This window comes from Lachancea lanzarotensis, scaffold LALA0S10, assembly GCF_000938715.1.
Source record: "Lachancea lanzarotensis genome assembly LALA0, scaffold LALA0S10, whole genome shotgun sequence".
Classification (NCBI taxonomy): Eukaryota; Fungi; Ascomycota; class Saccharomycetes; order Saccharomycetales; family Saccharomycetaceae; genus Lachancea; species Lachancea lanzarotensis.
The window spans coordinates 353,749-381,606 of NW_019212888.1; the positions used below are offsets into that span (position 1 = coordinate 353,749).

General features: G+C 44.9%; 14 protein-coding genes and 1 non-coding gene across 15 annotated transcripts; 8 read left to right on the forward strand and 7 right to left on the reverse strand.

The window, feature by feature from the left end:
* Window positions 1-35: 35 nt before the first annotated feature.
* Window positions 36-1,667, forward strand: HEL1 (LALA0S10e03994g1_1; the record flags this gene model as incomplete). The annotated part of the gene is made up of 1 exon (XM_022775519.1): window positions 36-1,667. The coding sequence occupies one exon, from the start codon at window positions 36-38 to the stop codon at window positions 1,665-1,667; it is 1,632 nt and encodes a 543-aa protein (XP_022630379.1).
* Window positions 1,668-1,759: 92 nt separating this feature from the next.
* ARP4 (LALA0S10e04016g1_1) lies at window positions 1,760-3,202 on the reverse strand (the record flags this gene model as incomplete). Its single annotated transcript, XM_022775520.1, has 1 exon — window positions 1,760-3,202. The coding sequence occupies one exon, from the start codon at window positions 3,200-3,202 to the stop codon at window positions 1,760-1,762; it is 1,443 nt and encodes a 480-aa protein (XP_022630380.1).
* A 302-nt stretch (window positions 3,203-3,504) lies between these two features.
* On the reverse strand, window positions 3,505-5,103 carry MIC60 (LALA0S10e04038g1_1; the record flags this gene model as incomplete). Its single annotated transcript, XM_022775522.1, has 1 exon — window positions 3,505-5,103. One exon carries the CDS (start codon window positions 5,101-5,103, stop codon window positions 3,505-3,507), a length of 1,599 nt encoding a protein of 532 aa, XP_022630381.1.
* Window positions 5,104-5,716: 613 nt separating this feature from the next.
* On the forward strand, window positions 5,717-6,178 carry LALA0_S10e04060g (LALA0S10e04060g1_1; the record flags this gene model as incomplete). The annotated part of the gene is made up of 1 exon (XM_022775523.1): window positions 5,717-6,178. The coding sequence occupies one exon, from the start codon at window positions 5,717-5,719 to the stop codon at window positions 6,176-6,178; it is 462 nt and encodes a 153-aa protein (XP_022630382.1).
* A 404-nt stretch (window positions 6,179-6,582) lies between these two features.
* On the forward strand, window positions 6,583-7,872 carry LALA0_S10e04082g (LALA0S10e04082g1_1; the record flags this gene model as incomplete). The annotated part of the gene is made up of 1 exon (XM_022775524.1): window positions 6,583-7,872. One exon carries the CDS (start codon window positions 6,583-6,585, stop codon window positions 7,870-7,872), a length of 1,290 nt encoding a protein of 429 aa, XP_022630383.1.
* Window positions 7,873-8,700: 828 nt separating this feature from the next.
* On the forward strand, window positions 8,701-9,330 carry YPT52 (LALA0S10e04104g1_1; the record flags this gene model as incomplete). Its single annotated transcript, XM_022775525.1, has 1 exon — window positions 8,701-9,330. The coding sequence occupies one exon, from the start codon at window positions 8,701-8,703 to the stop codon at window positions 9,328-9,330; it is 630 nt and encodes a 209-aa protein (XP_022630384.1).
* A 323-nt stretch (window positions 9,331-9,653) lies between these two features.
* Window positions 9,654-13,268, reverse strand: SCP160 (LALA0S10e04126g1_1; the record flags this gene model as incomplete). Its single annotated transcript, XM_022775526.1, has 1 exon — window positions 9,654-13,268. The coding sequence occupies one exon, from the start codon at window positions 13,266-13,268 to the stop codon at window positions 9,654-9,656; it is 3,615 nt and encodes a 1,204-aa protein (XP_022630385.1).
* Window positions 13,269-13,811: 543 nt separating this feature from the next.
* Window positions 13,812-14,534, reverse strand: LALA0_S10e04148g (LALA0S10e04148g1_1; the record flags this gene model as incomplete). The annotated part of the gene is made up of 1 exon (XM_022775527.1): window positions 13,812-14,534. One exon carries the CDS (start codon window positions 14,532-14,534, stop codon window positions 13,812-13,814), a length of 723 nt encoding a protein of 240 aa, XP_022630386.1.
* A 318-nt stretch (window positions 14,535-14,852) lies between these two features.
* LALA0_S10e04170g (LALA0S10e04170g1_1) lies at window positions 14,853-15,917 on the reverse strand (the record flags this gene model as incomplete). Its single annotated transcript, XM_022775528.1, has 1 exon — window positions 14,853-15,917. One exon carries the CDS (start codon window positions 15,915-15,917, stop codon window positions 14,853-14,855), a length of 1,065 nt encoding a protein of 354 aa, XP_022630387.1.
* A 1,667-nt stretch (window positions 15,918-17,584) lies between these two features.
* Window positions 17,585-19,054, reverse strand: LALA0_S10e04192g (LALA0S10e04192g1_1; the record flags this gene model as incomplete). The annotated part of the gene is made up of 1 exon (XM_022775529.1): window positions 17,585-19,054. One exon carries the CDS (start codon window positions 19,052-19,054, stop codon window positions 17,585-17,587), a length of 1,470 nt encoding a protein of 489 aa, XP_022630388.1.
* Window positions 19,055-19,793: 739 nt separating this feature from the next.
* LALA0_S10e04214g (LALA0S10e04214g1_1) lies at window positions 19,794-20,432 on the forward strand (the record flags this gene model as incomplete). The annotated part of the gene is made up of 1 exon (XM_022775530.1): window positions 19,794-20,432. One exon carries the CDS (start codon window positions 19,794-19,796, stop codon window positions 20,430-20,432), a length of 639 nt encoding a protein of 212 aa, XP_022630389.1.
* Window positions 20,433-21,293: 861 nt separating this feature from the next.
* LALA0_S10e04236g (LALA0S10e04236g1_1) lies at window positions 21,294-23,306 on the forward strand (the record flags this gene model as incomplete). Its single annotated transcript, XM_022775531.1, has 1 exon — window positions 21,294-23,306. The coding sequence occupies one exon, from the start codon at window positions 21,294-21,296 to the stop codon at window positions 23,304-23,306; it is 2,013 nt and encodes a 670-aa protein (XP_022630390.1).
* A 699-nt stretch (window positions 23,307-24,005) lies between these two features.
* Window positions 24,006-24,078, forward strand: LALA0_S10e04258r. The gene has a single exon. It is a non-coding gene; the product is annotated as a tRNA-Ala (tRNA).
* An 893-nt stretch (window positions 24,079-24,971) lies between these two features.
* On the forward strand, window positions 24,972-25,931 carry FPT1 (LALA0S10e04280g1_1; the record flags this gene model as incomplete). The annotated part of the gene is made up of 1 exon (XM_022775533.1): window positions 24,972-25,931. The coding sequence occupies one exon, from the start codon at window positions 24,972-24,974 to the stop codon at window positions 25,929-25,931; it is 960 nt and encodes a 319-aa protein (XP_022630391.1).
* Window positions 25,932-26,060: 129 nt separating this feature from the next.
* Window positions 26,061-27,815, reverse strand: PHR1 (LALA0S10e04302g1_1; the record flags this gene model as incomplete). The annotated part of the gene is made up of 1 exon (XM_022775534.1): window positions 26,061-27,815. The coding sequence occupies one exon, from the start codon at window positions 27,813-27,815 to the stop codon at window positions 26,061-26,063; it is 1,755 nt and encodes a 584-aa protein (XP_022630392.1).
* Between the last annotated feature and the right edge of the window lie 43 nt (window positions 27,816-27,858).

Sequence of the window (27,858 nt, forward strand, 5' to 3'; positions counted from 1 at the left end):
AGAATAAGCAGCCTTTGGAATACTAGCGCTCTAAGATGGGCTACACGGATACGCTGGGAGCAGACACTGACGAAGACGACGATGAATCGTTGGATTTAGATTTTGAGAGTGACTCCGACGTGGTTGACGATCTAGACGATCAAAGCTTCTCACCGGATTGTGGTTCGGACGTTAACGACTCAAGTGATACCTCTAGCTTCGGAAACGATGTAACACGGAGTACTTTTCTGGAATATGATTCCAAAATGGACAACTTCAATCCCAGTTCTGGGGACGGCACATATGACAGTGACGGCATACCAAAATTGCAGTATAATTGTCTAACCACGGATCAAATATATGGCTTGATGGTGGCGAGACTGGATCGAATACAGCCCATTTTTCAGCTGTCGCACGGAGACATCATTGTGATGCTTCAGAAATACGCCTGGAGCGAAGAAAGGCTGCTGGAAGACTGGACTGAAGATCAAGAAAATGTGCTTATTGCGTGCGGCTTGAAAGTGGAAAAAGTGTTGGATGGACCTCGAGGCATTCAAACTCACTCTGATTTTCTTTGTCACATTTGTTGCGAGTCCAATAAGCAAAAAACATTCCGTTTGGAGTGCGGCCATGAGTACTGTGTAGAGTGCTACGAACATTACATCAAAGACAAAGTACCCGAAGGCAAAATCATAACATGTATGAGCTGCTCACTGGCTTTGAAGAATTCTGACATAGACGATATTCTCGGCGATAGTTCGAGTTTGACGCTAATGAAATCCTCTATCAAAGGCTTCATTCAGAAACATAGTAAGCATTACAGATGGTGTCCGTTTGTGGATTGTAACTGCATCATCCAAATTAGTAATATATCTTCTCTGGCGGAATTCCCGCGTTTGCACTTGTCGCCTTACGTGGTGTGCGAAAATCAGCACCGGTTCTGTTTTAAATGCGGCCTTGAGGTTCACGCTCCTGGTGATTGTCATGTAGCAGAGCAATGGGTCAAGCTAGCACAGTTGGAGTGTGCAAATCTTAATTGGGTTCTCAAAAACACCAAAGAATGTCCGAAGTGTGGTGTTAACATCGAAAAAAATGGGGGGTGTAACCATATGACTTGTCAAAGCTGTGGATACCAATTTTGTTGGATCTGTGAGCAATGCTGGACTGGTCATGGGGGTGGATTTTATGAATGCACTCATTTCAAAAAGGACGACAAACAGGGTTCAGCGGATACTAAAAACTCTTTGAGAAAATACACTTTCTACTATAAGCTTTTCAGTGAGCATGAAAATTCTGTAAAGCTGGATTGGACTTTGGGCTTGACCGTTGAGCAAAAGGTGAAAGCGCTACAAGAAAATATGGGCATTTCCTGGATCGAAACCCAATTTTTATCGGAAAGCATTAGAGCCCTGATCGATGGAAGAACAGTTTTGAAATGGTCTTTTCCAGTGGCATATTACGCAGATCCCTCCCACAACCTGACCAAGATTTTTGTTGATAATCAGGCTTTATTGGTCAGTGCCGTAGAGGATCTGTCAAAGCTATTACAGATCAAAGAGCCACAAAATATCATCGATAAGAAACTCGAATTTTATAACCGAGCCCGTTTTGTTCAAACTCGGGGCAAAGCATTAGCTGGTTGTGGGCGGGATCTTTTGTGCAAAGGAATATGCGTACCTTTCAAATAATCGATGTATAGGTACAATCATAATAGGAGTTACTGTTGGATGGGTAGGTTAGAAAAGTTGTTTTACTTAATATGATACATGAATTCGTCTCTTCATCTGAATCTGTCCTTCAACAACCTATCGGCACCAACTTCCTCATATTCTTGCTTTCCAACCCAAAGCTGGTGAAATGTACCGAGACTTGATAAAATGCTCCCACCTAACCATGCTCTCGTCTGTCTTTCCTTGGAGTGGCCCGAAGTCAATATGCGAAATTTTAGTGCCGGCAGTTTCTTGTTCAGTTCTGCGACTAACCGATCTGTAAGTCCTGGTATTGAGGAAGTGCCACCAGTAACAACAAGGTTATGGGCCAGAGTTGCTCTTAAATCAACATCCGTAGCCATGATAGAAGTGGCCACTAGATCGTTTAAACCGGCCAGTGAATTTTCACTCTCAGATGTGCTCTCTAGTGATCTTTTGCCATTTTCGTTTATTGCTGGAGCTGAATCTCCAGATTTAGTACCTTCAGCAACAGGTGTAGGATCAACAGTACTTTCTTTGTCCTTGTTGCCGACATTAGGTTTTGCTCTTTTCATTGGTATGTAATCGTTGTGCCACGTTTCAATTATGCCATTTGATCTGGGCCAACCCTCGGGCATAAGGCTTTCCGAAGGATTAAAGAGTTGTTCAGCAAATGAAAATCTTGTTCTGCTATCGAAAATGATATTTTCACCCCAGGGAGCCTCTATAGATCTTTTGGACATGGAATCCAGCTCGGTCTCGAATTTGGGTGAATCTGAAGGTGCTGTTTGCAGCATTGTTTCCTTGCACTCTTGCAAAAAACCTCTGCTGTTAACGAAGTTATCAACGGATCGATCCACTGTAAAATCAAAACTTCTGGGCTTAAACTCAGGTCTTCTTTGCGCGACTCTGAAAAGAGGAATAATTTCACGAGGTTTTAGATGCTTTTCTATCAGAGTATTGAGAAACTTGCCTGCTAAGAAGTTTCTTGTGGAACTCTTGGAGAGGGTCATTCCGTCTATTACGGGACATACACTGGATGCATCGTGGCCGATATCCACAACCAAACATGTGGGTCTACCCATTGCAAACGAAACACACGTTGCAGTGGGGGCGATATAACAGGCCTCGAAATCCATACCCTCCAGAAGCACTTCCAAGGATTTCTTGCGGTTCGTTTCCGAGTTCCAAATTGCCTCTGTTAAAAATGCCGGGACACCATCAAGCGATCCAAATTTTAGCTGTTCTGCCACAGCCCATGTCCATTGTTCTTGGGCTGCATCCCAGTCCACTACGCACCCATTTTCCAGAATCGGTTTGACTTCAAAATCGGGCCGGGGCAATGTCATGAATTGGTCATTAAAAGATTTGTGACCTTTTTTGGAACCATCGGTATATAGCCCATAGCTTGAAGGAATGTTAAGTTGTGGATTGTCAGTGCCAGAATACCCAATATTTGTGCTGTAAGAGCCAGGATCGATCACAACCGCAGATATCTCATCACCACCGTAAACTTGCAATGCTGGGTTAGACATACAGACAGTAATGGCTGAAGCTAAAGCTTAGCTATTCAAGGCTCCTCAAAGATGACAAGAAGAACGTCAACTTTGAAGTATGTGCTTTAGATATTTAAGATATTCTAAATACTCTGTAAGGCCTTCGTCTGAGATGATATTCGGGAACTTGACCTAACAGTTTTAATACGTGGGAATATTCATGGATGGTAGTGGTTGTGTCGGTTGTGTTTTCTAAATCATGCCCTTGGGCGGATTTTGAGTGATGTGTGATATTGTATTGACAGGACGTCGGGTGGTTGTGGAATTTTTTTAGAGGTTTTTCACAGAGTTCTAACCTCACAATCGAGAACATCAACTAAAGTTTCGATTTCAAGTTTTCTTCTGGCATCTTGGATCCACTCGTCACACAGCACGCGTGGCCAACCCTTCAATGCAACGACTTCTTCCACGGCCTCGTCCAGTTTCGAAAGTGTGAGGTTCGAGCCCACACGAGCCAATATGCTGTCTATGTCATTTTCCGGGGAAACGCCTGTCTTTTGGAACAAGAAAAAGCTGAAAAATTTGGCAGCAGCGTGTCCCAAAATACCTGCGTTGGGAGGCAGCAACGATGCTGCTTCGAGGTCCTTTTGCAACAGATTCCATCTGTTGACAAGTTGCTCATTGGACAAAATTTGCTGCTTCGAGATCAAGGTTTCCAGCTGCGGGATCACCACGTCCAGTAGCTGAGGAGGATTTTTGGACTTGCAGCATTTGGCAGGCTTTCCTGGTAAAATATCCCAGAGTGTCTTTAGTCTTTGCAATTCGGTATCAAGCTTCAAGCTTTGCTCAGAGCCAGATTGCAATTTTCCCTTCAGTAGCGTGATTAGCAACGTCAATTGACTCACCGCTTCACTTCTCATGACGAGAGAGTCGGCTTGGTCGATGGCGTCTGTTAAACCGCGAACAGAGTTGTCCAGATCTTCCAATTTAGCAAGTCTGCCTTGTCTTTCTTTGTCCAATTTTTCGGACAAAATTTTGTTGAACTCTTCGACCTGTTTGATGGACAGAAGAGCCACCTCGTTAGCCTGCTTGGCCAAAAGGGCCTGCTCGTTGGCCCTTAGGGCTGTGGAGAGCTCTTCTGATGATCTCGTTTCCAGTTGTGCCTTGAAGACATTAAATTCGTTCAAGAATTGTTGTGTTAGCTCAACTTCACGGGTTTTTAACCGAAGTTCGTATTTGGAGCGTAGCTCTTCCGAGACTTCACCGTAGCGCTTGGCCAAGCCACCTGAGAGATCGGTTTGGAAATCACGTTCCAATTCCTGTAGCGCGCTATTCAGCTTGGAATACGCATCGGTCACAGCATTGTAAGTGGGCTCTGGTAAAATCAACGATTGCTCATTGATGCTGTTGATTTGCACGTTGACACCATTTGTCAATTCTTCAAACTTGGGGTTTGAGGTGTTGTTTACGGCAAGCAGCGGTAGTCTTAACTTCACAAATGACTCGTCTTCAACTTTGACTTCGGTAGATGTTGGCAGTGCGGCAACTGCGTTGGAGGTCAAAGTAGAATCGGCGCCACGCGCTGGAATGAGGTCTGTCTTGGTGCCCAACTCACCGAATTTTTGTTTCAAATCGTCCAATGACATCCGGGAAGCCTGGTAGGACTCGTCTCTATAAGATTCGTACGTTTCGACTAATGCTTCGGCCAACGGGACGTTATCGCAGAATAATTCACCAAACTGGTCGTTAGAGACAGAAAGAGCCACACCACCAACATAAAATGCAGTGACAGCTAATCCTGCACGCAAAACAAAGCGTCCCAGCCAGTTGGATTTTTGAGCAGGTTCGCCTTGAAAAGTAGCCATTTTGCGTGAAACTGGGCTCAAACGAGCCGTTTTGACAAGTCTAGCACAACTAACACCATTACGTATTCTTAGCATCGCTATTCAAAAGCTGAAAGGATGTCAATTAAGGCTACAATTGGATCTTGTGATACTTGTTCAAGAGATTTTGTCCGATACATGAGGCCTGATTTTCGATGTTTATTGGGCCATAATAAATTTTGCAAGTAATACAATATGGCTCTCCTCGTACCAGGTGATACTGTATTCTACATTGACTGAGAAGCCAGTTAATGGCAAGTGAATTACTTGTATGTGTTTCGATGGCGAAATGCGATTTTTCCGTGTATTTTCTGATCTCAATGGCTTTTTTTTGAGCATTTTTACCCATGAATTCCAGATTTTTCACATCAAAAAAAAAGACAAGAAATCAAGACACGCTTACCCATTCACATCCACACATCCTTATATTTTCGGAATTGCACAGCAAATATACACGCAATCACGCAATCGTTCACTACGCAGATGCGGTTTACAGATCGTTTGACGTTGTCTCTTTCTCAATGGCCCAATTACATTGAGTATATTAATTATGAGATCTTGAAATTGGCAATCAGATCACCATATATTATTCTGACGGGCGGTTTCTGGAGTTCTTTTCCAGGCAGCGTAGTGTCCAAACAGAGCATGCCACGGTAGTTCCAGCGTGTGTATGTCAGTGCACTGGCATGTGGTAGGAGCATCCAGTCTTGTTGTGTATTTGACGCCTCAAATACATACCGCGCCAGATCACTTCATACTTTCTTGGCGCGCCCGCCTAACATCTTTGGTAGCAGCCACCACCACAACATGCCACACCATACGACTTCTTGGCTTTTTTATAACCTCCTGCACAATCGTCAGTCGTCCGGCACTGTACCGTTGGTTTCTCCCGAGTTTTTCTCAGGATGTAGTACCTGTGTCGTTTTCCACACATTTTGCAGATTATAGTACGACACTTCCTCTCGTTTTTCGATGCCAACAGTCGAACTCCTACCACGAAAAATTCACCAGCTACATTCTTCTTTGCAGCTTAGCTCATAGCAACGTTTCTAGTACATTTTCTCCACATAAGGTGAGTTTTACAAATCACACAGCAACTGCCGGACAGACTCGTTATGGCCAGAAGCCATGATGCACTGAAATATTACATAGGTGGGTGGCCGATCATGGTGTAATCTCAAGTGACCCAATGAAGTATTCCTAAATCCACCGAAAGCGTGTTCGATGCAGATTTGAGTGCATATTGACAAGAACTTATCGAGATCGTTGACGTGCTCGGACAACTCGGGAAAAAAAAGTGTTTAGTTAGGTAGTTGTTCGGTTGAGTTATAAAGCTTAAATGAGGCTGACATCACTTGCCAAATACTGCAAACGGTGCATACTGAAGGACCATCTCTGAGGCTAACAGTAGTGAGAACTCGTTGAGCTACTCATTTTTGAAGACCACACACAGGATACAGACCGGCATATATATAGCAAGTATCAAGAAAAGACAGTAGTCCGTTGGAAACTCGAGTTTGTAGATATCAACGTAAAATGGACTCATTTATCGATAATATAGGTACCAGTCAAGGCTTGCTGGAACAGAGTTCACAGCTGAAAGAGTATTCAAGACGAACACAGGTGAATGATTTCGAATCGCTGCGCAAACTGAGCAAATGGGGCCACGAGCTGCAATGTCAGCCTTATAACTCACAACTACACAGTGTGACGGTGTGTGTGGCCAATATACTACTGAAAAGCGCTGATTTTCGCATTCAGACGTTGCAGGAAGATCTGGACCTTGTGCGGGACATACAGACCAGATTGCTACAAGATTCTCAGCAACCGACGTTTGAAAGAGAATGGGAAGTGCCGTTATGGCGTGTGCTCTTTCTGCTAACCCACAGCGCTTGGAATCCTCCCAATGGTAACATATTCGACAGAAAGCTTGCGCTCGTCAAGTTTGCGCATCTTGTGGACCTTTTGGACACGGAAGAAGCTCATGGCCACTATTTGTCGGTGGTGCTCGAAGAAATGGGAAAATTTTGGTACGCTTTGAGCTACAATTATGGAGTGCAGACTAACACTTACAACCGCACATTTTGGAGCACTTTAAAACAGTTGAACCACGTCTTGCGTAGAGATCAAGGCCAACTGCTGTCCCAATACTCAGGAGCATTGCTGCAGTTGTGCTCGCTGCTGCTTTTGGCACCCGAAAACCAAAAAATGCTCGCCACTCTCGATATGGTTTTGAACCTAGTTCTCATCCTGAAGCGTAGCATCGTCCTGTGGCAACAGGAAGCAGCACAACAACTGTACTCGTCCCTGTCTGACTACAAGATCCCACAGATACTGCATGTTCTGCACATCTACCTGTTGAGATCACCCACCAAAGTTCGCGACCGTCTCGAACCTTGCATCACAGGCCATCCAGAGGCACCCGTGAATCTCAAGTTCCAGATCGTAGCATTGTACAAATCGCCCATTTCCGGGTCAGATATTCGCGACATTTTAGATGCTATCCTACACACGCTGAACTTGCAATTTTGTGCAGCAACAACAGAAGGTCCTGAAGAAATCTTACCGGTTGTGCGACCAGCCGCACCTACGAGAATTAGTGACTCCACTGAAACCATCATTGGAACTGATGTCAAACCAAAGTCTAACTTGTGGCAACAACCGAATATGTCGTGCACGTCGGTGAATACGGCTTGCACCGGTCATTCTGCAGATTCCAACGATTCGTGGACCGAAGAGGACCGAATAGAAGAGGCCGAACGAATCATGGCCGCGATACGAAGGCTTGATCAGTTAGGCGTAATCACTACAAACCTGCCGGCATGATTGTCAGCGAATGATTTTCAACTAATGTTATTTGATCAGGTTCTCTCGTAACCTGTTCTGCAAGCTACGACTGTCTTACAAGCTGAGCTCTAGCATTCGCTGCTGTGTAGTTTGCAAACTCCTTTTAAAGTACCCTTTTCCAATGTACTGACACCTGCAGCGACTACCAAACAGTGTCATCACTACAAGGTGGGGACCAGCAATCAATGTATGCACTACCAAAAAGAGATCTTTATCGAGCTCGGGGAGACATAACGTACATCTGCTAACTGTCTAGTCGTCGACAAGAATGGTTCTCGAACCATTTTTTTGGCTTTCCTCAAATCTCCACAACCAAAACCTAAGGGCCCAGCAGCAACAGAATATCAAGTGCAGTAACATGAGATGAAGAACGTCTAGCTATCGGCGAGGATTCAGTGGTATCAAGTGTACCAGGGTTACTCAACGTGCTACCACTGCTTCAGCCCAGACTCGTACTCAACGTACAAAGTGATGATATACCACAATAGCTAATGTTACACTACGATCCACGCTATGTCACAAACTAAAAGCCAGCATAAATACGCTTAATTAATCGAACTTGTAAGTATGATGCAAATGGCTAACTTCGCTTGTCATTTTGACCCTTCTGTCATCTCGTCGTACTTTTTCAAAGTACTCGTCTGTATTGAAAAATGTACTCGTCCTCAACCAACTGTGAATATATCAAGAACCAATGTATGTTCCCTGAATTCATACCTAGGTTCAAAACTCACCAACTTTAGAACCAATAAGGCTTCAATACCAGCCCTAGTGGCCTCCGAAATTATTGCAGAACTACAGCTTCCAATGCTACAATTTAAACTGGTTCTTTTGGGCGACTCGTCCGTGGGAAAATCATCAATCGTTCACCGGTTCGTCAAGGACTCTTTCGATGAGTTTCGAGAAAGTACGATCGGAGCCGCATTCCTTTCACAGACGTTGAAACTGGAGAAACATGAGGATGTGACAATAAAGTTTGAAATATGGGATACAGCTGGCCAGGAGCGGTACAAGTCTTTGGCACCCATGTACTACCGAAATGCAAATGCTGCCTTGGTAGTCTACGATGTGACACAACCTGGATCTTTGGTCAAGGCTCAAAGCTGGGTTGACGAATTGAAGCACAAAGTCGGAGATCAGGATCTAGTCATATGTCTTGTGGGCAACAAACTGGATTTGTGCGAAGACAACGACACCGTGCGTCAAGTAGATATGGGAGACGCACAGATATACGCACAGGAACAAAAACTGCTATTCCACGAGGTGAGTGCCAAGACAGGAGCAGGCGTGGCGCAGATTTTCCAGGAAATAGGTGAAAAGGTTTACGAACGGAAAGCTACCGAGTCTGCTGCGTCTACTGCTCACCAATCCCGTAAACCTTTGAATGTGGAGCTACAGAGACCTTCTACAAACGATAGTACTTCTTGTTGTGTCTAGAAAGGGCCCATATTACAGACACGCACACACTCACACAAAAGGGAAAATAATGAAAGAAACGTGAAAGTTTGCAGACCCCTCATTCATGTGGTATTTTGGATCCCAAGTCTTGGGCTAAGTATTCTGCCAGTCGCTTTTTTTTTTTACATGGTCATAGCTCACCGTGAACCTTTCCAAAGGTGAGTCAGCTCTGAGCACGACCTGAATCCTAGCAGCCAACAAATCTAAGTACACCCCATCCAAACAGTCAATACTTGGAATCAATCTTTTTTATAGTAAAGAGTAACCAACATAACGATGAAAACTTTTATAAAATGCAAAACTTAGTTCTTCAACTTTTTGGTGATCAAGTCGGCAGCCTTAGTGACACCGGCTTCGGTACCTCTAATAAAAATGACATCTGGGACTTTGTCAGTCTTTTTAGGAACGTTGATCAAAGTGTCCGTAGCTTCTCTGATCTTCTTTATGTTGGAACCCATAGAACCCACAACTTTTCTGAAATCTTGTGAATTTTTAGACCACACGTAACCAACAACAGAGGCCTTTGGAGCAAGATTGATGCGTGCTTCTATCAATCCGCGAACCTTGGTCAAAACATCTTCTTTCTTAGGTTGATTCTCATTCGCTTGCTCCTCTGGTGTCAGAATGTCAGATAGATCAACAGGTTCGTAAGATAATCTCCATGGGATCGAACCTTGAGCTTCGTTCAACTGAATTGGCTTTTGTTCCTGAGTGAATTTTAAAGTTTCCTCTTCGGAGCCCGAAACACGTTCGACAGGAATTGACAGATCAGAACGAGCTAGCTTGCTGGCTTTGCTATTAGCATTGCCAAACTTGACATTGACAGAAAAGTCAGATCTCAATTTTTGAATAAAAGCTCCTCTCTCAGAGACAAATTCGTGATAAGAGGCGGGTACGTCAATTTCAGCGTCCCAGTTTTCTCTGATGATCTCAGAATAAATCTTCTTTTCGCATGCTTCGATGCTCTTAGGAAGACCTGAGATTTCTACTTTGCGATCTTTGTCGCCAATATCAGGAAGCGACAATCTAACATGGAACTCGTTCTCTAATTGGCGGCGCACGGAGCCTCCAGGACCGATCAATGCGCCGATTCTTTCAGCAGGAATATTCAACTCTTTCGAAACCGAGTTTTCTCTTTCCTCAACAATGGCCTGAATTTCTTTCACGAGAGCCTTTACAAAAGACTTAGGACCTTGTACCACAATTTTCTTGTCCTGAGATTTAGCATCGGGAATGTCCACCGACTTGCTTCTAATGTCGTCACCTCCTGCCTTGGAAATTAGCTCCTTTAGCACACGGCCACCACTACCAACAATGTCCTTGATATAATCAGGGTTAACTTCGAACGATTGACTTTCAATGTCGGCAGCCTCCTTTACAATGGCCTGAACTCTTTCGGTGGCACCCTTGATGGCCTGTCTTGACCCGGTGATTTCGAGCTCTACCTCACCAGTGGAAGTAGCTTTGACATCGGTAGTTTTTTGAAGAAAGTCCAGCTCCACGCCAAAATCAGCTCTGATGTCATTGATCATATCACCACCCTTACCAATGACACGAGCTACATGTTCAGTTGGAACTTTAATGATTGATGTGTGCCCGTTTTCAATTTCGAAGTCTAATAACGCTTTGAGTTCGTCGTAGGCCTTGGCGACCCCGCGCGAAGGACCGTTGATAGTAACGCCCTTGGTTTCGTTTTCGCTAGGAAAATGAATGAAAACATTGTATTTTGTTTGTAGACGTGTACGATAGGCACCTTGCGAGCCAATCAACTTACCACGGAATTTTGGTAAAACATTTAGCTCTTTGGTGACAACATCGGCCCATTTCTTGGATTCAGCGACCAAATAAGTTTTGGCGTGTTCCGCAGCGTACTTCAACCCTACCACAGTAACCTCAGTGACGTTGTCATTTGAATCCGCAGCAACATCGATGTTGCATTGGTACTTCTCTCTTATGGCGTTCAGGTTTGAGCCTTTCGATCCAATTAGTCTTGGAACAGCATTTGTAGAGACACCGAACTTGATTTGAAACTTCTCGTCTTCTTCGCTTAAGATAGATTCAATCGCATTGATTGTGGCAGTGACAGCCTTTGAATCACCTCTAACAGTGAGGAGATCGGCCTTGGGGCGATGCAGTTTGAATTGTGCATGTCCGCTTTGAAGCGCAATCTCTTCTTCAATCAGTCCGCGCGTGAAAGTTCCTTGTCCTAAATATTGCTCCTGCTTTGGATAAGGAATATCGATTACTTCCTGGGATAGATTTTCCTGTTTTCTGCGCAAGGAATCAAGACTGGAACTGACTTCTTTAAGTGTCTGCTGCAACTCCTCGTCGGAAGGTCTAAAGTCCTCGTCTGAGGTTCTCGCAACAATGATAATTCTATCGTCATCTGCGTAAAAGTCACCGAACTGAACAAATCCAGCCCTCTTTTCTTCCTGCGTTAGCAAATGCTTAATGTCTTTGCTAAACAACTCGTAGTCCACGTCGTCTATGGTCAAGATCTGAGAAGTTGGCAGCTCATTCACAAGATTGATAATCTCTTTGCGAACGATTTTGAGTAGTTCAGCATGCTCAACAGTTGAGGAGATCCTAATTAGGACGGATTCCGCTTCTTGCAACTCTTGTGGGGAAGGTAATGCAATGCGCACGTCTGAGTGCTCTTTTTTGATAGGTCCCAAAACGTCATACTTTGCGAAGTAAAGAGCAATGTTCTTGGCATGTTGCAAATCTTTGCCGTGAGCCTTTGAGATCTCCAAAGCTTCAACCTTGTATTTCTTTGAGCTTTCCCTAGCGAAGGTGACAGCCTCGTCCAATTTCGATGCTGCACCCACGAATGCAACTTCCTCACCACTACCTTCAGACAGCTTGACAATAACATTGTAGTTCTCCTTGATCAAATCACTGTTGATCAAGAACTGAAATTTAGTTGGGATATTCACCTTAAGTGTTCTGATCTGGGAGCTCAGTTCCGACAGGTACTGCAAAACGGAAGCTTTGGCAGAGAGCACATCATCCCGCAAACCAGAAAGCTGGATCTTGCCCTCTTGTTCATCGATCTTGGACGCAACATTTTGGTTTATGAACTTGAGGTTGATGAAAGGCGTCAAGTTCTTGTCAGCAATGTTAACTTTGATGGCGGCGCTCTTGTTGTCTTCTTTGACAATTGCTTGAATCTTTTCTTGAGCAATTCTAACGGATTCTAGATCGCCATGAATTGTAACATCCACCAACGAATCATCCAGATCCTCGTCGTAAGATCCCTCGTTCAATTCTTTCCCAATATCAATTCTGACCTCCAATGGTTCTGAAATCGAACGAATAGTTTTACCACCAGCTCCAATGATGACGGATCTTGTCTTGGAAGGCACCTGCAGAACGGCAGTGACGGGTTTCGTCAATTTCTTGACGATTTCCCTTCTTGCAGCCTTCACATTTTCGGGTTTACCAGAAATCAAAAAAGTACGACTTTGTTTGGACAAAGTAGACTCGATAGAAACGCTTTGAGTTTGCTTGACTTTTTGAACGATTTTGGAAAAATCTGGCTTGGCGATTGCCACTTGCGATTGCAAATCTAGCGAAAAGGCCTCCTGGATAGTTTGCGAACGAGCCGGTTTGGCGTGTAGCGCAGTTGGAGTGGTGGAGCGCGATTGTGGAGCGGACGTGACAGCAGACGACGAGGTAGACGCACCAGACTTCATGTTGGGGCCCCACGAAACTTTACTAGAAGCGGCCAAAAACGCACCAGAACCCAAAGTAGGGAAGTCCTTTTTAGTTGGTAGTGGTTTTTGGGCAACAGGTTCGTCCGCTGCAGTTTCTGCACCGTTTGACTCGGAAATGGCCTCTCCCGATGTGGGAGGGGTCTCAGGGACGGGTTCCGCGTCCACGATCGAACTGTTCAACTCAGATTCGGGATAAGACATGATTGAAGTGCAACAGGTTACCAAAAAGCCAGAAAATCAAAGATAAATGTGTGGTGGGACAAATGAAAAAACAGCAATTTTGTAAGCTACTTTCAATCTGGAAAAGAGAATTGATACTATCGAATGACGCCAGTCTCTTGTAGTTAGCAGAATTGCGATTAGAGAACGTTTTCGCTCCGTAGATGAGTGATTTGATCCTCTATTCGTACTTTTAAAACTGAACAAAGTTCGATACTTTTAACCTTATTTTTTTTGGCTTTTCGAGCGTCATCATATTCCGCCTGAAATATTTACCTTACCAACCACACACAGCCTATGTCAAAGCATTAATATTGCACTGAAAATTTTCGAATGATACCACTACCCACTCCGGTGTACGTGTCCTGGAGTCATTCAGTAATTCGAACGGTTGTCACCTGTCACATGATGGCGGAAACAATCGTGGTGGGTGCTGTATCGTGCTCTGACTGGTCCTGGTGTCTTCTGTCTTGTTCTTCGACTCTTGACCTGCTTGAAGATTCGATCTTGACATTTTTTTTGAAACTAACTTTCCAGCACGTTCAGTTGGTACTGACCAGCTACGTTTCCTGGAGGGTCGTAATTGCATATAGTGTATTGACCGTAGTAATCGCCACAATCCACATATGCGCATCCCATTTGCGTTGTCGATTTCCACACGAGTTGGGTAAAATGACCTGTTTTCTCTGAAAATCCGGGCTTGTTGTAGTTATAGAGCTTGAATTCGTTGTACCAGGCAGCAACTGCGCTTGAGGTGTTGAAACCAAGTGCCAGGTTTTCGCCGTAGGGCGAATTGGAGTGGATCAGTGTGCCGTTGCAGTTGTATCTGTTTGCGTAGTTTGCAGCGAAGTTTTGAAGCGTCGAAGACCACTGCAGATCCGGAGCATTGTGCAGTCTGCGATAGGCATTGTGCTCGTGCAGAACCTGCGATTGAAACTGTGACAAGGACGAAGAAGAAGAAGAAGAAAACGCAATACTGACACTGGCACTGACACTGGCACTGACACTGCTACCTGTGGATGAGGTTTCCCTTGAAGAAAAACTGGAGGTCGTGGAAATGGGATATATGGTTCGAGATCGATAAACAGTGGTTCGTAGCGTTGTCCATGCAGATTTGGGGGACAATGTAACACCGGTCGTAGTAGCGACGGGTGTTACTTTTTGTCCTGGATCACTATCGATCAGCGAAATCGCTACACCTGATACCTGACAAGCCAGGGCTAAAAAGCTATGAACATAGAGCCACATTCATCCGCCATACCACAACATTGTTGGGTTTATGTAGGCATACCGGTGAGGTGCGCACAGCACTCTTTATATGCATGACTACAACGCTCTTGTAAGACCTGGTAAAACATTTTGAGTTACGTTTCACTACACATAAAACCTATCGTACATTTTAGAACTGAAACCGGGTATAAAATTCGAGACACTCGACGATCATAACAGTGCTCGAAACCATCTTGATGCATATGGTTGTGGTAATGGAGGGGAGAGGGAGTTTTTCTCTTTCTTGACTAAGATCGCTATGGCGCACGGATTCCTAGCCAAGGCATCATCAACAGCTTACTTGGTGGGCTCAACGTTTTCTGGAAATTGACCAATGAAGTTACCTGCAGCTTTGTAGGAGCAGATAACGTAGTCACCAGTGCTTCCACCACATTGCTTGATACCGCAACCAACCTGGCTAGTTGATTTCCAGACCACCTGGGTGAAATGACCAGTAGCGGAGGAAAAGCCAGGGTTGGAGTAGTCGTAGGATTTAATCTCATCGTACCAGGCCTCAACAGAACCTTCGGCAGAGTAACCGCATGCTAAGTTTTCACCGTAAGGCCCACCTGAATGGGTCAAAGAGCCAGAGCAGTCGTAGTTGTCCGCGTAATTTTGCGCGTATGTAGCTAGCTCATCGGACCAAGATAGACTGGAAGTGTCCTGGTGCAAAGCTCTCTTTGCGTTGTGAACGTTCAAAACGGTTGAAGCGAACCCAGACGAAGCAGATGACGAAGAGGAAGAAGAAGCAGCAGCGGAAGAGGAAGAAGTTGATGGTGCAACAGAGCTGGATGGTGCCAAAGTGGTAACAGAAGCGGAAGAGGTCTGAGTAGCACTGGTGGAGACTGGATCGATGCTTTGGGCTGCCACTGAAGTAGCAGCAGCGGAACTGGAAGCGGAAACAGGTGCTACAGCAGAGCTCGAGGAGCTAGTAGATGATGACACAGTTTCAGAGGACGATGTAGCCACATACACGCTGGATGAAGCAGCTGCTGAAGAAGAGGATGCAGATGATGCAACGTAGTTGGAAGTTGGCGCAGGGGCAAACTTCGAGGTGTAGACAATGGTCGACACTACAACGTTGTTTTGGACTGGGGCAACAGACGATGCAGCAGAAGATGCAGCAGAAGATGCAACGGATGGTGTCTCGACCGAAGACGCAGCACTAGAGGCTGGAGAAGATGCTTCGTCCAGCTCTGTAGTCCATGCAGTGAGCACCGATCCGTTCTCGGTGTAGAGACTGCCCTTGACGACTGCAGTGGCCTGGGAATGGACGTGCTGGGTCACTGTAGCTTCTGCAGGAGCAGCAAGAGCGACGGGAGCGGCCGCGATGGAAACTAGAGCGATTTGAGACAACTTCATCGTAAAAGGAGTGTGGGTGATGAGGTTAGATAAGATTTCAAAGGAATGACTTGAAACAAAGGTGTTTCGGGTGGGTAAAGGAACGTGGGGGCTTGCAGTAGAAGGTTGTTTCGACTGTGGCTATCTTACCTCTCTGATAATCTGCATCTACTTGTCTCAGAGTGCTTTCTTATATACTCATTTCAACTACTGACTGACTACACACCGACTACTGCGATACTGGGAGCCTTTCTGTCGCGAAAGTTCCGAGAATTAATGGCCCACTGCACATTTTCGTAGCTCGAATGCGTAGTTGGAACTGTAAAACTCTCGATTTGGGCTCGAACAGTGTATCGTGGCTGTCGATAGCTGGTTTCATCAATTTTTGCCAGATCTAGTTGATCATCGAGGCATACCTCAGACTTTCTCTAAGCAGGAAACGACAACGGAAAACGCGAAAAAAAAATCACCAACGTCTGGTCTTCGACGACAGAATAATGTCAAACTATAACAATATCAAGAATCATTCAAACACAGGTCTGGTGCCTTAGACGACATTTGCAAGACGGGCTGGGTGTGCACGGCTTTCGACGAATGGGGCTAAGAGATCAGCAGAGGATGCAGAATTAAAGGGCAATGAAGGTGCTACAGTGCGATTCTGGAATCAAGAAAGTAAATGAACCGTGCCATTTGTTTAGCCGATGCGAATGACGTTTGAGATAATAGTGTGTTTCTTGGTGCGAATGCGTTGAGCCTCCATGCAAAGGTAGTTGGCTCGAACAATTCAAGATGAAAACTGACAAGTGAATCAGAGTCGAACAATGCGTAGAAAATGTTACATGACGTTCCGTTACGAGTCCAGAATTGGGACGTTGTTTTGGCTGGGAGGAACATGCATTCCGTCATTTTTGCAAAGCTCAAGCTCGAGCTCGAGCTCGAGCGGTCGATCTGTCCACTTATGTTTTTTTCCTTTTCGTTGTAGTGCGCCTTTTAGTCGGAATTGAAAACGACTAGAGGTTTTTTTTGATTGGGCAAGTCGAGATATGACTCGGTGTCGTTCATTTGTATTTATGGGAAGCGCGAAAAAACTCAAACTACAAAGAGCGGCTCTTCATTCCACGAGGTAAGCAATGAGACGAGACCTTGGAAAGGCTTCTGATAACCATGGCTAATTTATGGGCCATAGTTAGTACCATGTCGAAAACTTTCGCGATATGGCTTGACCTCATGGAGGGTGTCACATGATCTCGCTTATAGATCTCAGGAAGTGATATATACATACATACATGTCAATAAGCATGATGTGCTACAGAGCTCCACTTGATATCAACACTGTTCGAAACTTTGATTTCATGGGTCTGTACTTCTTTTGCGCAGTTGTAGTCACAGTGACCTTCATACACGTGACTGACGACAGTAAAATGACCTATTACCATAGAGCTTAAGTTCAACGAACCTCCATGAACCGACCTAAAGCGTCCTTTGGCGTTGGCAAGCACATATTTCTTCAAAGAGCAGAGGGCATTTGTAACAACGAGGTCACCATTTTCTCGCTTCTGACATATTATAGCATTATGTAGAGACCCTATCGGACCCAAAGACAATTTTAGATCACCGTAGCTGAGCGTTGGATAGGTGATAGCACCACGATTTCAGCTTCCTTCGAATTTTTTTTACCCATGTATGATTCAATCCGTGTCGTCGGTGGGTGCGAATTTAGATCTCGCCCGAATCACCGCACCGTACTTGTAAAATACGAAAGGTATAGGCATCAACAGCACCCCAATTCCACCAATGAGTGAGCCAGCACCTCCCACACCAAGCGCATCAAACATATATTGTGTGAAGAGCGGTGATGCTGCAGCAGTAGCTGATCTCAACACTGTGTTCGCTGCAACTGCGGATGCAGCAAACATCAAGTAAGAGTCTATGATGTAGTTGATGAAGGTGACGAAAATGAGCAAGATTGATGTTGCAAGAAATGTGCCCGCAACTGTAGGTACTGCCCAGTGTACCGAATTGTATTCCGCAGTCCACGCAAACCAGAATATTGTCACCACAAACAACACCCCGCCGGCCATTGCACCTTCAAGCCTGTCTTCTGGAACCGGTTTCCGGCGGGCGAGTTTTCTCTGCTGGAACTGACTATGAATGTAAAGCGCTAATCCACCGACACAGGCTCCAATGACAGCACCAATCAATGGCAGCTCCCCCACGCCGGCGTTCCAACCGCGTTTTTGCTGGAAAACGATCGGATAGATAGCAAAAAGCATGTACAGCATAGTGTAGACAACGGAATAGTATATGGCGACGAAAAAACTGATTGGATCAATGAGAAGTTTCCAGGGCCGTGTCAGGGCCACTTTGAAAATTCGTACCAAAGACCGATCTGATGCCTCCACTGGCGCATACACATGCTCATTTCCGGGAATTTTCCGCAGACGACGGGCTTTGTTACGCAAAACAATCATTGGTAGCGTTTCTGGTAGTGTCACAAGAAGACACTCGGTGATCCCAGCCATCCATAAAAGCACATAGAACGTCCATCGCCAATTTTCTGTCACTTGCAAGAACCCACTTACTACAGGACCCAATGCTGGACCCACAAATGTCATTGTTGCGAAGAGTATCATGGCATTTCCACGCTCCGCTGGCCTCCAGATATCGGCCAAAATACCTGGTGCGTTTGTTAACGCTGCGCTAGCGGCCGTTCCGGCCAGAAAACGGCCAACAATCAAACCTGCAAAATTTGGTGTAAAGGCACACAGAAATCCGAAAGCGAGATAAAGCGTGAATGATATGTAGAATATCAAACGACGGCCGTAGAACTCAGATAGCGGTGCCCAAAACAATGGTCCGGCACAATATCCTAGCAGGAACAGGGTGGTTACAAGACCTGCTGCTTCTGGCGACACGTGCAGCTCGTCGCTGACGCCCTGGAAGGACCCGGAGGGCGCCGATGACGAGAACGTAGCATTCATCACCAACGAGATGGCGACACCTGTGATGTAGCATTTGCGAGCGAACGAGTAGTTTTTGGGATTTTCTAAGTCTTCGGCACTGAACTCTAGGAGTCCATCTTTGTCGAGGCATAGTTTGTCATCGTTTTGGTGCTCCGGAGACGGCGATAGTGCGAAAATTCGTCTGGCCCAGTCCATATAGTAATCGAGTAGTTGATAGTGATAGCCCGTGTGTAGAATAGCCAATACGTGAGAAATTGTAGTATTGGCATCAGTTTCAATCGCACTATAGACCGCCTGGGCCTGTTTAAGGTCTCATACCTGTTTCTTAAATATTAGCGACAACGACGTCTTTTCCCAACAGGTAGATTCGCTCTATTGTGGCAAATCGTGTTCTAAGATAGAAATTGTTGCAATAGGAGCAGTAGCAATGCCAATCGGTATTGGATAGCTCTAGAAACCGTGTGTGTGTGTGCTTAGTGTTCAATGCTTGGTGACATCGATGCTATGCTGACACTACAGGAACAGACAATAGCTTGGCATTTCATCCCAAAAGAGTAATCAGTCACGTGTAGATATGGTCGTTCCGGGAAATGTCACGTACATAGTGACTTGTGTTTTACTAACCGTTTAAGGGTACATCTATTACCGGATTAGGTAGTGGCTTCTTTTCCTGATGGCTCGAGGAATAGTTCGCTGCATGTAGTGCGTTTCTCTGATCAATAATACATGAATAAGATTGACTAAGAGGCTATCGATGTCTTATCCATTACAAATCGTTGCGAAGAGTCAATGGTTGCTCTATCTCATAACAAAACTATAAAATAGCAGTCGTTTTGTGTTCGAGGATCTGCATACGGGGGTAAACTCTCTTTGTCTTTTGACGACCAATTCTATCTAGCTGTAGAACAACACATCATAGACTTACACAACCAACATGACATCTTCATTGATAAAATTGACTTTGACTGAAGCAGCTCATAAACGGCGCACATTTCGTGCTCTTGAACCTAAAAGCACTGTTCCTGATAGCACAATTGTCAAACTCGCAGAAGATGCCATTCTCACAGTTCCATCGGCGTTCGACAGTCAAACTACCCGTTTGACGGTACTTTTCGGAGACGACCATAAGAAACTATGGTCGATCACGGCAGATGCATTGCTTGCCAAGATTGGCGAAGAAAGATGGCTAGGTGGAACCAAGGATCGGATTGCAAATTTCGCCAACGCTTACGGCACCATTTTGTTCTGGGATGACGAAGCACCCGCTTCGGCAATGAACCAGAACGCCCCAGACATCTACAAGGACAAGACGTACGAATGGGTGCATCAGAGCAACGGTATGCATCAATTCTACTTGTGGACGGCGCTGGAAGCTCTGGGACTTGGTGCAAACTTGCAACACTACAACCCACTAATCGATGCACATGTGCAAAAAACCTGGAACGTTCCTGAAACCTGGAAACTAAAAGCCCAATTGGTGTTCGGCACCCCCAAGGAGGGCCCACCGCTACCTGCGAAGGCGCAGAAACTTCCTGTCGACGAAAGACTACAGGTTTTCGGGGCCAAGATCTGAACGCAACTTCCGAGAGAAGGGATTTCGAAGCCAGGACGGTGATTGAATAGATTAGTATGGTAGTAATTCTTCAAATTGATATATATGCACTTATAATCGTAGGACATGGTGCTAGAGCTTATCTGTCTTGTTAGCGTTACATGAAATGTTTGGTAGTGTGTCTGTATGGTCACGTGATCCTGTAAATGAATCATTCTTTTCTCATCAAGAGTCTTTAAAACTACGAGAACTGATAGAAATGAACTTAGAAGGGTAGCAGTATGATCCCAACTTTCATCATCACACTGGACACTTTCATCTTCGTCATTTGGCCATTATAAAGTATAATCTATATCACGTGAGCGACGACACTAATGTCACCACATGATAAATCAATATAATGAATAATTCTTTATGCACTGACGTTAACCTCTCCCTCTGCTCAGCACTTTTGACGCCCGCAAAACGACGTTCTCAGAATGCACATTATCGTTTACTCAGTTTTTAAGTAGGGAAGATCTTAAATACATCATCGCCAACCAATTGGACTGTTCCACTTATACCTTAGAGCGGTCTTTCCTTCCAACATCAATCGGCTTTAGTAATAGCTAAAAGCTGTGATTGAAAACTGCTTAAACGTCAAAAATCTGCTGATTAGGCTGAAATATCAGCTAAGTCTTCAAAACTTCAGGTTTGACGCGATCTCCAACTAAATTTTGACGACAGCTGGCGCTCGGGCAGTATACCCTGCATTCAAAAGGCTCGAAGATTCTTGGCAGAACTTAAATTTTGAATTCTGCGTAAATAGCGGTCTATAGGGTCAGATCTCACTGTTTTTTGATTACTTCAGTGGATGCTTTACCCAAAAAGTGGGCAACTTTGATGTTTCACAAATTTTATGCCACGCCTGCGGTCAAAGTGCGTAATCGCACAAACAACAAGAATAGCGGCAACAGCAACGTCAACAATAATATAATTGTTGAACAACCGTTGGACACACTTTCCAAGCGACAAAAGACAGCTAAAGCTTGTGACCGGTGTCGAGAGCTACGTATCGATTGTGATGAACAAAGGCCGTGTTCGCAATGTCTCGAAACCAATACAAACTTTTCTGTTTCGCATCCAGCACGTAACCAGTCATCACCACAGACCGTCCTCAGTAGCGATTGCTCGGATCACGCAAGACGTGACCTTCCGTCGATAAGTCCTACCGACCCTTCACCTCATATGAGCACAAGTCAAAAAAGTCCTGGAGTTGCTAGAACAACAGCCAACGACGTATCCAAGAACCAAGTGGATCTTGCATCGCATGTCGAGGGCTTTTTCGGCACGGGCCAGCAAGCTTTCGATTCGTCTCCGAATGGCGAGCCACACACTGAAGGTGCATTCCCACAGCTCCCGCACCCTGTGTTGCCTTCGGAAAATTGGACAATCGCATCCATTTCACTACCAGTCAGCGAGCGAAATCATTATCTTCAGCTGTTCTGGAGCGATTGCCACCCTTTTTTGCAAATTGTGAGCGAGAAGGACTTTGCAGAGCTCAGCACGTTACCACCATCAACAACCAATGAAAACTACTCCGCTCAGCATGCTTTAGTCGATTCAATGATCGCGTTAGGAATTCAGCACAGTCATACTACAAGACTTTCTGGACGCGTCTTGGGCCTCCCACAACTATATTCAGTGGAAACACCTTGGCCAGGTTTCGAATATTTCAGCCGTAGCTGTGAGTGCATGAGATCAAGCGCCGAAGTAACCATCAATGCTCTTCGATGTCACGTCCTGTTGGCTCTCTATCTCATGAAGGGCAGTGCTTTTCGCAAAGCATACAACCTCGTCGGTATTACTGTGCGGAAAGCATACATTGCCAAATTCCATCGGATACCGCCTAGTCATTTACCTGAGGCTGAGAGGACCGCACGCGTACAATTGTGGTGGAACCTCTTTTCGCTGGACCTCTGCTGCTCCCTACAACTTGACATGCCCGCTGCCAGCCAGAAGGGCCTTGTCAAATGTCCTCCACCTAGTGAAGATGCACTTCGTCGCTACGTTTTGTCTACTAGCCATCGTGACCCCCATCGTGATGTAAACTCGTACACAGTTCATCTCGTTCAGCTTTGTGTGATTATAGCCGATATCAGCGAAGGTGGCTCGACTGCAGACATTGTTGACGATAACGAAGACATCAACGGTCCTTCTTCAACGCATCTCGAAGATCACGCTCTTCTTTTATCCTCTGCTCTTGGCAACCTTGAAGGATGGCGCGATGCGTTACCAGCGGAATTACGGTGGCTTCCGAGTGAAGGTGATTTAGACACTGCTCGAGCCGCTGCTTTTCAAAACTGCTGTCTTTTGCCTGTTTCTATTCAACGAGTAGCAATTCTTTTGGAGCTCCAGTATCACAATACATATACCCTGGTACAGCGCCCCTTCATTCGTCTCCGCAACATTGCATCCAACGACTCAGAGGCTATTGAGTCTCACATTAACAGCTCTCTTCGTCATGCAACTAAGATAGTCAACACAATATACACAGTGTGCTCTACGTCTGATCTTTTGTACGGGTGGTCAGAGATCTTGCAACCTCTGTGGAATGCTGCATTAACGATAATGGCTTATGTTTACGCAAATTCGTTGAGTATAATGGTACCAGAAGCGCTTGACTCGCTCTCGCGTGCTCAAACAATTTTCGAACTGTTTTCCTCTGCCAGCACCACAGCTGTCTCCGCCAAAACTACCATTGAGTCCCTCACTAGTGGGTTGCTAGACATGGTGGCTAATGTCTCGGGTGCAGTTACAAATAATGATTTGATGAGCTGGGACCTTTTTGCATCGCTAATGGAAGATCGTCAAAAAACTCCTGGCGAGTTTGGAAACGTTGCAGATCAACTGTGACTGAATAGTTTTCTGCCAATAATAGCAATCCGGCAATTTGCACTCCATGAGCATAGGTAGTCTGTTGGCAAGTAATGCATAGCACGCTCAGATCACTTTATAGTGATTTGAAAAGATGTCACCACCCGTTTGGTCGTCAACCACTTCTACTTAGATGAGTAGATGGAAAAAAACTGTGCTATTTAGCCCCGCCCATGATGACTACTTAATAATTTCAATTCATAGCATTCGGATTTTGATAACCGCAACTTGACACGCTTATCTCAAAAATGGTAATCGATATACAACGGTTTGTATTTAAAGCGATGGAATGACTCGAATTCCAGCCAAATTGGCGTCGAACTGTGCTTCTTTGTTTGTATCTGAAATCCCGGTGCCACGTAGGTCTTCTTCTTGTCGTCGAGTAGATAAGTGACTAGCAGTCATCCTTGATTCTACTTGTTTGCACGGATTTGGTCCTTTTTACGATACCGATGAATATAGACTCGAATCCAATTTCGAATCCAATTTCGAATCCAATTTCGAATCTAATTTCGAACCATTATACTGAGCAGCTTGGCGTGCTTCAATGCATAGGGTGTTCTGCGTCTCAACATTTCTTGTCAAAAAGGTGTATGTAGTTGAACCTGATGTTTAAAGTATCAGGACACTATACTCTGACTATATAACCTTCCCTTACGGTTTCCTTTACATCAACTTGGGCGTGTGGCGTAGTTGGTAGCGCGCTCCCTTAGCATGGGAGAGGTCATCGGTTCGACTCCGGTCTCGTCCATATTTTTTGAAAAACTAAAGACAATGATTGAATATATTAAAAGATACATTATCAACATCGGTAAGGTCCACACATGCACTAAGGCTAGGTGACAGGGCAGAACAGATGAGTGAATTGGATCTACGTTGCGTATGGAAACGAGTAGCATTTATCTCTGCATAATGATATCAGTTCTCAAGTAAATTACAATGGTCCTTGAGACAACTACTGGATAAATATGAAGTGAGTGTCTAGCCTTCCGGCCACATTCCCTTATGTACTCCTCCAAATGTCCATACGTTTTTGTTACGCTTGCAGACTTCAAAAGGGAGCATAGACCCCTTTCGAGGAGAACAGCTCTTTTTTCTTTAGCGTCCCAAACGAATGCTTCATTAATCCCCTTTTGATTCAATAAGCGAAGATCGCACTAAGCTGTCCAAAAATCTCATGATTAAGGTTTCGAAGCACGTCTCCTCCAATGCAAGTGACGATACCCTGTTGGAAATTTGATCTAAGTTCTAATTGCTATTTTACATTCTCCCAAAGCAACCTGAGCACCAAACAAACATCAGAAAATTATGCTAGCGCACACTTATAAGCGTATCCCGATCACACTTCAGAAAGAATACATGGATACTCTCCAAAGCCTCATTCTTGACAACTTTCACTGACGTTTCATGCCCACCATCATCATCACCACATACGTGATCTTGAACTCCAGCTTTCTCGGAGCTGTGATTAATTAAAGGAACTACTAACTACGTGTCGAAGTACAACTTATGAGTTCTTTCACGGTATAAACTGTAGTGTTTGAAGCAAGATCAGTGGGTATTCAATTCTTTTTGAGGTTCTAGTTTGATACTCACCTTTTTCAAGCTCTGACTTTTTGCCCTCGATCTCTGGAACCAGTCTAAATGCAAGATATTCTTGTTCCCAATGGCGAAGATACCTGTGTAAGATTGACTCTTGTCAGCGCATTTCAAGGAATCTCTCAAGTTTGGAAATATTTCAGTTCGATTCAGGATACGTTCTCTGTGGAACTGGAAAGCTGTGAAACCATTACCCAAAATCTCAAAATGAGCTGTGTGTCGCATGGAACATGCAAAACTTGCCCGTTGTATATTCTCGAATATGATCAAAACGCGCAAAACTATGCGCTCTGGAAGTCAACAACCGGTGAATGGGCACTGGGTACCACATTGGCGCGTTTTCTGGCTCCGCGTCCCACTTGCAAGTCGAAAATAAAACTAAATCTGGCAAAATTGCAATCATATTTCAAAGCATCTCAAATTTCCTCCAAACACGACCAACCCTTTTTGATCGAAACTTTGCAGAAACTGAACGTGGATTGGCAAGGTGCCTCTTTTGATTTTGACGTTTTCCTAGACGAACTAGACCGATCGATTGAGTTTGAAGTTGAGGAAAAGTACCCAAAATCGCAAAATCTGCATCACTATCTCGAGCTGGTCTCTCCCTTACAATACAAAAGTCTCATTACCATGGCAGTACTCAAAAGCAAAGTTCAATCCAGCAAAAAGCTGCTTCAGGCAGAATTGCAAGCATACGATAAACGTATGCGGGCCCTTCAAGACGATAGCATGGGGGTTGGAGCCTTGAAAGACCAGCAGGGTCGTGGCAGTCGAGAAGCATCTATTTCTTCGGATACTTCATTCAAATCTGGCTCTCCGATGGACGACGAGTATGCCATATCTTCACGGCAGCTCATGACTAATTTCAATAAACATTTTAAAGGCATAGCTGAGACTTTCGAAACGTTTGACGTACAAAAAAGTGCGCCACGGACGATCCGTAACTGGAAAGTTGGTAAGCCTGTCAAGAACAGCAAATCCGATTCGAAAGGGTTGAGAGCTTGATCCTTCGCATCTCAACTGAAGAATAGTACATGACATATCTCAAACCATACTACTGGCCTCATTATTGTCCGGGATTACGGAGGCCTGGAAAAGTTTCGCATACTCATATCGAATATTGTTACATCCAATTTACATAGCTTCTCTAAAGGCCTCGAGGGCCCTTTCTCTGCTTTCCTTTAAATCGACGATAGGCTGTGAGTAACCGTTCGCCATCTGGGCATTAGAGATGCCCTCTCTAAGAATTTTCAAATTATCAACGTCCTTCAGCTCTGGAATCCATTCTTTGATGAAAACTCCCTTGGGATCATATTTTTCACTTTGCAGCTTCATGTTGAAGATACGGAAGTAAGGTTGGCAGTCTACACCAGTGCTCGAAGAAAACCCCCATCCGCCAGAGTTGGAAGCCAAATCTGCGTCAATCAAGTGCTTGCGGAACCAGCGCTCCCCCCAACGCCAATCTACCAGGAGGTTTTTGGACAAGAAGGAAGCCGTTATCATGCGGCAACGATTACTGATGTACCCCGTGTGTAAAAGCTTGCGCATTATAGCATCCACTATGGGCAGGCCAGTTTCGCCTGAGCACCACTTGTGGAACTTTTCCGTGTCATTTTCCCACTTGATGTCCATCGTCTCAAACTTGAAGGCCAAGTCCATAGAGATATAGGGCCAATTGCACATTATGTGCTTGTAGAAATCTCTCCATGCGACCTCTTTGGCAAAATTCTCAACCGAGTTGTTTTGCTTGATATCCTTACGCATCAAACTATTCCCGTTTTCATGATAGCAGTAGTTTACCACCGCACGCGTACTGATAACACCACTGGTGATGTAACAGCTGAGACGAGAAGTACTACTGAGAGCCACGAAGTCCTTCTTTTCGTTGTATTCGTGAGCCTTTTTAGTGTGGAAAAATTGCCGTAGTACTTCATGAGCTTGTTTCTCCGTTGCCTCCGGGACGTCGAGAGGCTGGTTGGGCAAATAAGAGAGAAATTCGTCTGACAATGTGTAATCGTATGACTCTAACTCTTCAAGGTCTACGTTGATAGGCTTGGAAGTATCGAAACTGAACGTTGCTACTGCATCTTTACCCGATTTCTGGTGCGTCTTGAGATACTCGACCCATTTCTTGTACCAGGGCGTGAAAACCGTATACTGAGTGCCTTTGCCCGAGGTAAGAGCACCTGGAATCACCGTGCACTGGTCGTGATGGACCTGAAAATGGAATTGGGAGTCGTTGAGTCCCAGAATTTTCACGTCCCTGTACAACTCGTCAGTTTCGTACTGGGCGTTGGCTGTCACGAAGACTGCGTCGTTAGCGTTACGGGCGAGTCCAACACATTGGTCCTTGAACCATTTTGCATATTGCAAAGACCGTGACAGCAAAGGGTCCTTTGTTTCGAAAACACGAACCACTAGTGCTACGTTCAGTTTACGCAGCTCATTTTTCAAACTGTTCACAGCATCCAATGCAAACTGCAGTTTCCAGCCACTATCCAGATGAGCTCTAAAGTCATGTTCATTGATGGTGTAAAGGGCCACTAGTCGTGGTGCATCATGGCCGCTGGATTTTTTCTGCTGTTCTTGGAGCTTCTTTACTGCATGGAAAAGTCCGACATTGTCGCTTATTCTGAGGTCAGACCTGAACCAGTGCACCACGGTATCGATGCCTACTTTAGAATCCACTTTTTGCGATTTTTCGATACCTTGATTCAACAGATCGATAGGCTTGGGTCTTTTGCCAGTGTTGAACACATTCGCCTGTTTCCAAGTGATAGGATTAGGGTAGTACCGTGGATCCGGTCTATAGTATTCCTCAAAGTTGTCTGTAAGCTTGAGTTTCTTGGTCAAGCCTGGTGACGGTGACAGCGTACGTTTGGGTGGCATTCTAAAAAGGTGTTTGATGATCCTGAACGAATTGATAAGTACA